This window comes from Octopus sinensis, unplaced genomic scaffold (genome assembly GCF_006345805.1).
Source record: "Octopus sinensis unplaced genomic scaffold, ASM634580v1 Contig17250, whole genome shotgun sequence".
Lineage (NCBI taxonomy): Eukaryota > Metazoa > Mollusca > Cephalopoda > Octopoda > Octopodidae > Octopus > Octopus sinensis.
The window spans coordinates 25001-35855 of NW_021834916.1; the positions used below are offsets into that span (position 1 = coordinate 25001).

The window sequence follows — 10855 nt, forward strand, 5'->3', positions numbered from 1 at the left end:
CAACAAAAAACAAATCCTTGTTTGAGTTGACTAATCAAGAAGAATGATAAATTGAAAAGAAAAGAGAAAGAAAGAGAAGTTTTTTTTTTTTATTTTTAGACAATAAAATAAATTATAGGCATTTTAACTGTTTCTGTCTTAAAGTACTAGCAGTGAAATTCTTCTGAGAAAACTTCATACTACCTATCATTTAGGCAAGGGAATGGTAACACAGAATCATATTTTTATCAATGTAAAATCCTTTATCTGCCATTATATAGCAGTCAGCCATAAAAGGGCATCATAGTAGTTAACAGTCTCAGTCATAGACACACACACACACAGATAAAGATAAGAGATATTTCATTGATATTTAGTAACTAGATCTACTTCTCAACATAAAATTTTTGCCTGCCTCTATATAGTAGTCAACATGCTCAACTCACTATGGATATAAATTATTGTTAACTCTTGTATCCACACAAAATAAATCAATCTTCAATGTTGTGTCTATGACACCTCATGTATAGATAGTTCATATAACACTGCATAATATAGCAATGATCATGGGATTGATGGTTCGGTGAAACAATTTTAATCAATGAAATAAAAGGACATGCTACTCCATTGTCCTTGGTTATATATATGTATGTATATATGTGTGTATGTATGTATGTATATTTGTATGTGTGTTGGTTACATGTCAGGTCACTTATGAGGCCCTCATAAATGTTACTGGTAACATGGAATCCAACACAACCTGTTGCATGGTTGGGTTGTTGGCAACTAAACTGGCACCAATGAAATATCTCTTATCTTTGTCTATCTGTGTGTGTGTGTGTCTATGACTGAGACTGTTAACTACTATGATGCCAGGCTACACTGGTGAGGAGGGTTGCTAGAAACCCAGCAGGATTTTAAAAATGACCTAGTGAAAGGTCGGATGAACCTAGTGCAGGCTCAATGGCTATCTAGCAATAGCACATGTATGCAGAAATTCTGGGATGGTGTCCAGTGTGCTAGAAGAACACTGGGAGTGAGGCATCCCTCAGTTTCTGTTGAAGCATGTCTCTAGGAGAAGGTCACTCTGATATAAAACCAAGTATGCTGGAAATGACATTGGATGTTTTGGGGATCTTTGTTTTGTCCCAGAGATCATGGTGCTCCCACATTGCTGAATCTGCAACTCATATTGGCACCAGACATCTCATCTGGCTTGTCTCTGGATAATGTCAGAAGAGTGGAGAGGGTCTATGAGGTGTTGTGCAATCTTTATTGGACCTAAAACTCTGCACAGGTATTACTGAACTCTGCTCAATATGTGCTACTTTTTTTTTCTTTCCCTATATGTATTTATTTTATTTTCAGTGTATATGTATCTTTATTGTTAGTATATATTTATTTTATTTTTATTCAGAAGTCCTGCAGTGATGGGAAGGTGGGCAAAACATGCAGACCTGATGGGTTGGAAGCATGTAGTCTGTAGTCTGCATGTCGGCAGCTCATGCTAGATATAAAGTCATCTATTTGCACCCAAGACAGTGATAGGATTCAGTTGCTGCATGGGTGTCTGAGCAGCTCTATATGGAAAGGGCACTGGTCATCCGGAGGTCGGGGAGGTTCTAGAAAAGGTCAACCAAAAATTACCTGTATTTCTGTATCTGGTCAGTTAAGTGCAACTGATGGATGTCCACCCTACACTCAACAAAACAAAGAGACTTTTTTTTACAAAATCTGGATGGAACTTGAACATTTCATGGGTGATTGTAGGCCTGAAAGATACACTGCACTTGTTGCTTGCACACTGAACCACTATAACATTAATATAGCTGCACTTTCAGAGACTTGTATAGAAGGTGATGGTCAGCTGAAGGAAGGAGGAGGTGGATACACCTTTTTTTGGAAGATAAGGCTGGAGGAAGAGTGCAGAGGGGCTGGTGTTAGCTTTGCAGTTCGATCTGATATCCTTAAGAAGTTGGAGGACCTTCCTGTTCCTATGAATGAACGTCTAATGACTCTACGATTGCAGCTGAAAGGTGGGCAGTTTGCTACTCTAATAAGTGCCTATGCACCTACTTTGACTAGTTGTGATGAAGATAAAACTACTTTTTATACCCAGCTGAGAGCCATACTTAGGAAAATCCCCAATTCTGATAAAGTCATTCTACTGGGGGATTTCAGTGCCAGGGTTGGAACAGACTGGCAAAGCTGGCACTCTCTAGGATGTTTTTGTGTAAGGAAAATGAATAGCAAAGGTCTCATGCTGCTGGAGCTTTGCAACAAACATGGACTTTACATTGCAAACACTATTATGGACAAAGGTAATCACACAACAACATGGATGCATCCAAAGTCTAAAGTTTGGCACTTGCTGAATTATGTCATCATCTGCAAGCATGACGTCTATGCCATTTGTTATGTCAAATCTTTTCATGGATCAGAATGCTGGACAGACTACAGTCTGGTGTGAGCAAAGTTCTAGATGATGATTAGAGTGAAAGAAAGAAGAGGGCCAGTTGGCATTCCTTGCATCTAAATGTCCACAAGATATATGATGCTGTGTTGAGGAAAGCGCTTCAGGCTTGCTTGTCTAGCATTGAAAATAATACAGTATGGGAAGGTTCTTCAATGTTCTGCTGAAACACTGGAATATGCTACTGCCAGACACAGAGACTAGTTTCATAAGATGCAGAACACTTGGTGGGAGGATCTTGCTCGTGATGTTCAGGCTGCAGCTGATGCAAATGACAGCAAGAAGCTTTACTTATGAAGCAAGTTTTTATGGGCCTAAGAGCTCTGCATCAGCTCCTTTGCTTTCCAAGGGGTCTTTAACTCTACTAAATCGACAGAAATCACAGGTTGCTGGATTAAACACTTCTCTGAACTCCTAAACCATAAGTCAGTTGTGGAAGAAACAGTGATTGATACTATGCAACAAAAACCTATCATTGGCTCCTTAAATTCCACTCCCTCAATAGATGAGGTAATGACAGCAATAAGTAAATTGAATCTTCATAGGGCACCTGGAAGGGATGGAATTTGTGCTGAGGTCTTGTGATTTGCTGATGATTACATCATACAGTCCCTTCATGAACTTATTAGTGAAGTCTGGAGGGATGGTGCAATGCCTGAGGACTTGAAAGATGCAATTATTCTTCCTCTCTATAAAGGAAAAGGAGTCAGAATAATGTGTAGTAACCTGAATGGATGTCTCATAAATGATGTTCTATCTTAATCTCAATATGGCTTCTGATCTGGTAGAGAGACTATGGATATGATTTTCACAGCAAGACAGATGCAGGAGAAGTGATATGAACAGGTATTCATTGATTTAACCAAGGCCTTTGATACTGTGAATAGGGCCTTGCCATGGAAAATACTTGGCAAACTAGGATGTCTGGATCACTTTGTATCTATAATTAAATCATTCCATGATGGGATAGAAACTTGGGTTAATGTTGATGGTGGCATGGCGGCACCCATTCCTGTAGAGAATGGTGTCAAGCATGATGACATCCTTGCCCCAACTCTTTTTTCTTTGTACTTTGCTGCTGCTTTTTGATATGTACCACATTATGACGATATATTTCGTTGTCTGCGTGACTGGCCCAAACAGCATACCTTGCTGACTGATACTGTTTATCAGTGTCAGTTCACTATTTATCAGTTGTGGAACAGCCCACTTCTCACTTATGGGTGTCCGCCACAACCACCCCACTTTGAAATTTTTTTTGTCTTCTTTCAGCACAACATTATTATCTGGTTTTTTTTCATTTCTTTTTCTTCTAACCAGAATCATTTTCTCGTCTTATTAAAATTTTTTCTTGTTCCACACAATTTTTTTTAGTACCAGTCTACATTGTTTACTGGTAGCGCTACTACTTATAGCGACCTGACTTAAATCCTTCATATGGACTTATTATCATTATTCATTTTTTGTTTCACACAAAACCATATTTTTTCTCCAAAATGCTGCAGGTAGTACCAGACTACATTGCTTACTGGTAGCGCTACTACATATAGCAACCTGACTTAAATCCTTTGCACAGTCTTATTTTTCAGTGTGTAGTTCAATTCTGTGTTAGAGTTCCAGTTTTATCAGAATTTTTTTTTCTTCAGAATCTTTTTTTATATATTTTTCACTGAGTGTATGTAACATTTTTCCTCTGCGTGAGCTCCAGTTCCTCATTGCCACTGATATGTCCCACATTATGACAGTGTATTTCGTCATCTATGTGACTTGCCTGAACAGTGTACAACGCTGACTGACACTGCTTACTGTGTCTGTCCATTATTTATCAGTAGTAGAACAGCCCACTTCTCACTTGGGAGTGTCCACTACAATACTTTTGCTAAGGTTAGCTGGCTGCCTCTTTAATCTGCTCTGATTTGCTGCCAATTCAAATGTTTTCCAGTCTCTTATTCATGACCTCCTTTATGCAGATGACTGTAACTTAGTAACTCATACAATGGATGACAGCACCAATACGCTAGAAGTAGATGTCAAATTTTTACAGTGTCTAGCATATTAGCATTGTCCCTCCAGCATCCTCAATTATAACTATATGCTTAAATATTAATTTTACCGATATGGTAGTTTTTATATCATGGCCACTGATATAATCATTTTAATTAATATATCCTCAATTTATACATATATATATGTGTGTGTGTGTGTGTATACATACATACATACATATATATATATATATATATATATATATATATTATATATATATATATATATATTGGCGTTAGGAAGGGCATCCAGCTGTAGAAACACTGCCAGATCTGACTGGACTGGTGCAGCTTTCGGGCTCCCCAGACCCCAGTTGAACCGTCCAACCCATGCTAGCATGGAAAGCGGACGTTAAATGATGATGATGATGATATATATATATATTTATCAGCCCTCCGGCTTACCAGTTCCAGTCAAACTGTCTAGCCTATACCAGCATGGAAAGTGGATGTTAAAAATGATGATGATGATGATATATATGTGTGTGTATATATATATTATATATATATATATATATATATATATATATACACATACATATGCGCGCACACACACACACACACACACACACACACACACATTGAGCTACCTGAACCTATGCACAATGGGATTGAACTGAGGGTTACATGATTTTGAATCAAACTTCATAATCACTCGGCCATAACTTATTTTCCCAACCAACCCCACTGGAATTCTGCCCCTTAACTCAATCTTTATTGATTTAATGTTTTAATTAGATTATAAATTATTGCTATTAGGCTTGAATAATAGAAAAATTTCATAATTAACTCCATCTTGCTACCAAAAAGGTTTTTTTCCATTACTCTTGTTACTTTCATTATCTTCTCTATGTTCCAGGCAATAGTTGAATCCCTTGCAAAGGACTACATGCCAAAGAAAGTTGATAAGAAGAAAAGTATTGGTAGTGGTGTAAGTTCTTGGTTCAAATGGGGTCGTGGAACTACTGTACCAATCACATCACCTCCTCCACCACCACCACCACCACTACTACAGATACCGACTGGTGTTTCCACAGCTGGAACTGATTTCATCTCAACCCACAGTACTTACGTGACTGCAGCAATGACCAGCAGCACCACCACTACCACCTCTTCAGTAGCAACTAAAAGTTCGCTGTTGAATACTCCTCTACAATCCACATCGCCAATTCCATCTCCGCCATCATCCATCAAGATGACAAATTCTGAAGAAGATCTGCAAGAGAAGGTAATATTTAAAAAATATCTTTTAGTTGAGGAACAACAGATACTGCACTATTGACATTGAGATTTTTACCTGCTCCACTTCTTGTGGGCGTGACATCTCTTCAATAAGCATGCTGATGTGTATACTGATAGTATAGTATTATTCCATAAAAGTTTTGGAATATTAGTAAGATAAAGTGAAAGTTCATTAAAGATACAATACATGTCAGATCTTGTACAATGACATTTGATACTGGAAAACAAAAATCAGATGCAATCAGATTCTAACTACTGTTCATCTTGTTGGATAATTCTGGATATACAGGACTTTATTGTCTGACAAAATGCTTAGTGGCATTTTGTCTGTCTTTAAGTTTTGAGTTCAAATTCTGCCAGGGTCATCTTTGCATTTCATCCTTGTGAGAGGATGTCGATGAAATATGTACCAGTTGTGCATTGGAGTTGGTATAATTGACTAGCCCTCTTTGCAGAAATTTCTGACCTTGTACCTATAGTAGAAAGGATTATTATTATTATTATTATCATTATTATTATTATTATTATTATTATTATCATTATTATTATTATTATTATTATTATCATTATTATTATTGAGTGAGAGAGCAGTCCATGCCATCAAAGTAACACTGGGGTAAAATATACAAAGCCCAGTATACCCATCATGACCACCAGGTACATGCATCACAACCAAATGTGCACAACATGGTGATCTCATATCAAGATAAACAGCACATGACCTTGCAGGTGGGGCCCAGTTAGAATTTTCTTCTGGTCAAGTAGCCAATCCCGCTCAAAAAGTTCCTGAATAAGGATTGTTTAAGGATGTTGAACGAACCACCCATGTTTCCAAAGGTGAATTATCCAAACCTCTAAGAATTCCTTTCAACACATGGCTATGATGCACCCCCAGTACTTCTGCTCGTGATCAGACATGCACATATCATCAGCCACTAAAGGACATACTCAACTGACAAGCAAATCTGTGGTATTAAGCAGAATATTTACTGTAGCCCATCTTTTACACCGAGACAAATCAATGTACATGATAACACTTCCAATCAGTCTAGATCAGCAGCCATGAGAGCCATTGCCTGGTACTGCATCAGGGCATTTATTATTATTATTATTATTATTATTATTATAGATGTTGCTCAGTATACAATATCATCAGGTTGTTGATTGAAGATATTGTGTGTACTGGTGGTTTATACTGTCTGTCAAGTCACAACAAGGACCTCAGACAGATAGTACTTTACACAATATGCTTGCAGTTCCAAGTAATGCCGACTTTTGCAATACATCTAGATTCTTGGGTATTTCTAAGGTATTCAGATGTTGGAAAGCAAACTTCTTAAACTCTAATCTACACCCACACACACCTATATAAACATAACAATATATGTGTATATCATCATCATTGTTTAACATCCTCCTTCCATACTGGCATGGATTGGACAGTATGGCAGGAGCCTGCGCCATTCTTCTGTGTCTGTCTTGGCATGGATTTATGGCTGGATGCTCTTCCTAACACCAACCATTCCGCAGAGTAGAGAGTGCTTTTTATGTGGCACTTGTACAGGTGAGGTCAATTATGGCATGGTTTTTACAGCTGGATGCCTTTCCAAATGCCAACCACTTCACAGTGTGGACTGGGTGCTTCTTAAGTGGCACCTGCATTGGCAGGGTCACCAAATAACTTTTCAAGAGAAGGAGGGAGAGAGAGAGAGTGATCAAGACTGAGGGCAGAAACAGGTTTGTTGCTGTTGAGAAGATACATGATTACTCAGCTAGAGGGAAGAACAAAAGAGAGAGAGAGAGTAGGAGACAACAAGAGCTTACATATATATATATATATGACTGCGCTGGTATGGCCATGTGGCGAGAATGGATGAGGATAGCTGTGTGAAAATGTGCCACACCCTAGCAGTTGAGGGAACCTGTGGAAGAGGTAGACCCAGGAAGACCTGGGATGAGGTGGTGAAGCACGACCTTTGAACATTAAGCCTCCCCGAGGCAATATCTAGTTATCAGGACCTTTGGAAATATGCTGTGCTTGAGAAGACCCGGCAAGCCAAGTGAGACCATAACCTCGTGGCCTATGCCAGGGGTATAAACAGCCCACTTATGCGTTCCTTTCCTTCATTGGACACTAAACTCTACTTGCGAAGACCTGTTGAGGCAAGTGAAATCGAAATCAAAATCAAATTCAATGACTGGCTTCCGAGCATGATCGTTGCCAGAGCAGCAAACTGGCTTCTGTGCCGGTGGCACATAAAAAGAACCATTCAAGTGTGGTCGTTACCAGCGTCGCCTTACTGGCACTTGTGCTGGTGGCTCATGAAAATCATTCGAGCGAGGTCTTTGCCAGTGCCGCGGGACTGGCTCCTGTGCAGGTGGCACATGCAAAACACCATTTGAGTGTGGCTGCTGCCAATACCACCTGACTGGCCCTCATGCCGGTGGCACATAAAACCACCCACTACACTCTCGGAGTGGTTCACATTAGGAAGGGCATCCAGCTGTAGAAACTCTGCTCGATCAGATTGGAGCCTGGTGCAGTCATCTGGTTCACCAGTCCTGTCAAATCATCCAACACATGCTAGCATGGAAAGCGGACGTTAAACAGAATGAAGGTGCACAGAAAACTGTGTTGTGTTGCATATGTAATTATACATATTCTGTGCAGCAGAAACACATGTTAGTCATTCTATATCCTAGTATTGGATAAAGAATTTAACAAAGCACTGCAATTACTGCCAATGACTCACAGCGAACTACTTCGTCTGGACTGCTAACAGTTCTTTATCTTATAGCAATGTGTCAGTCCACTTTTAGTCGCATAAGGTCAGTTTTGGCATAATTTTTCTCCTTTGGAGAATGAAACTCCGCTCAGAGTTTCAATATCTCTTGGCTGTTGGTACCTCAAATGTATCGTGCAATACTTCCATGGGGATTTCATTTCTTGTGACTGTTTTTCTGTGAATCATTTTTTTAAAGTTGGTTAATATGTCTTTTATGTTCGACATTTTTTTCCTTTTACTAGGAATAACATTCTTCTAATTTGTTTTATAATTACACTGTCCTCCCAGCTGTCACCTAACTTGAAGAATTTTGAAGTATATTTGTTGTTCACCTTTTTTCTATTTTCACTCAGTATTAGCTTATCAAAGACCGATCTGATCTTTCTAGCAAACATCAATTCTGCGGGTGACATTCCAGATGGGATATTTGGATCATGTGTTACTCTTAGGAATTGTTTGCCTTTGAACCACTTTGAAAAACTGTCCACCACAAAAAGGTAATATGAATCCTCAAGTTGACCTGCATAATCAACATGCAGTCTAGACCATGGAATGTCTATTTTTGGCCGCAGTTGCCATTTAGAGGTTGGTGCTTTTGCAAGTAGGGCACAGCCTCTGCGTGTTTTCACTAGTTCTTCAATGTCATGGTCCATTGTTGGCCAATATACATAACTTTTCATTAACGATTTCATTCTCGAAACGTGAAATTCCTTTCTGTAGTATGGCTGGCACTACAAGTCTTTGTGCATACATCAACACATTGGTGTTTGATTTGTGCTGCATTGAAAAGACATGTTTGTCTCTTTTATCCTTCAGTATTTCTTGAATTCTTTTCATGAATTTATCATTTTCCGATTTTTATTTTATGTCTTGTAATGTGACTGGCAGTTCACATATGACGTTACACAAAAAATTTTTAATTTCATTTTCTGCTCACAATACAACAATCATGGTATCTTCAAATGGTTCAGCATTTTTTGATAAACAATATGCATGTCCTAATTTCTTAAATGATATATACTCCATCTTAAAATCATAGTTTAATAATATTGTACCCCAGCATTGCAACCTATTAGCAGTATGGGTAGCGATTCCTTTCTTCAACCCATATATAGATAATGATGGGCAACAATTAGTCTGTAGTCAAAAACTTCTACCATGTAAAAATCTATGAAATTTTTTTACAGCAAAAATAATTTCTCTTTTTCAATTTGGTTGTGATTTTTTTCTGCTGGTATCAGAGAGCGTGAGGCATGAACCACCACCTTCACGTTACCATCTTTATATTTATGTAGCATTACTGGTCCGATACTCAGACACATCTGAAGCTACAGCAATCTCCACCACTGAATCAAAGTGTGCTAATGACAAATCAGATGTTAATATTTTTAAAATTTTGTTGAATACCTTCTGATAATTTTCAGGCCAATTCCATTTTACTAGTCCCCAAAAAGCTTGTAAGGTTGCTATATTTATTGGCGGGGTCATATTTTCAATTGCATCTGCCCTCAATAGAGCTAGTCAACGTCCATTTCTGTCAATGATTTGTCCTTAATATTTTATTTGTGGTAAAAAAAATTCACACTTTTCTTCACTCAAAGTAAAGCCATACTCCATAATTTTTTCAAACATATTTTACATGCTTTACATGCTTTTTTTCAAACATATTTTACACGTGTTGGTCCTGGAATTCGTTTTTAATAAGTATATCATCCAGATATGGAATTCCAAATTTCACAGTCTGCTAACATTACATCCATAATCTGTTGAAAAATCACCAGTGCAACTTTTAAGCCAAATGGTAACCTGTTGTATTTATACAGTCCTTTATGTGTGTTAATTGTTAGGTGTTTAGAGTCTTCATGGTCTACTCTAATTTGTAGGTACATGTCAGGGAGATCCAATTTAGAAAATATTTTGCCACCATTTAATTTCACAAATATGTCCTACAGAGTAGGTAATGGATAGTGGAACGTTTTAAGACATTCATTTAAACCAGTGGAAAAATCAACACACTCTGATTTTATTCTTCTTCTTCTTAATGTATGCAATTTTTCCTAGTCTCTCTAACTCTAAGTTAGCTGTTCTAATGCTGTGAAAAGTACTGTTTATTTTGTTTTAAATATAGGTATAGCATTTTCTTTTACTTGAAACTTCGCCTTTGTTTTGGTGCACAGACCTAATTCATCAGACAGAACTTCAGGAAAGATCTTTTTTAATTTCTTTTTAATTCATCTGACAACTCACATTTTTATAGAAGAGATTTATGGGGAGGTCCAATAAGTTAAATAGTTCCATCCAGTCAGTTCTGAAAAAATTTGTTGTATCAT

At 37.9% G+C, this 10855-nt stretch overlaps 1 protein-coding gene across 2 annotated transcripts in view; it reads left to right on the forward strand.

Moving 5' to 3' along the window:
• LOC115231039 (phosphatidate phosphatase LPIN2) overlaps positions 1-9013 on the forward strand; it is a 22588-nt gene extending 13575 nt beyond the window's left edge. Inside the window, exons 4-5 of one of the 2 annotated variants that reach the window (XM_029801133.2) lie at positions 5357-5725; positions 8914-9013. In XM_029801133.2, coding sequence (XP_029656993.2) covers positions 5357-5725; positions 8914-8991 — 447 coding nt within the window. In that variant the 3' untranslated portion in view covers positions 8992-9013. The other variant, XM_036499923.1, reaches the window with a different exon arrangement.
• Positions 9014-10855: the final 1842 nt, after the last annotated feature.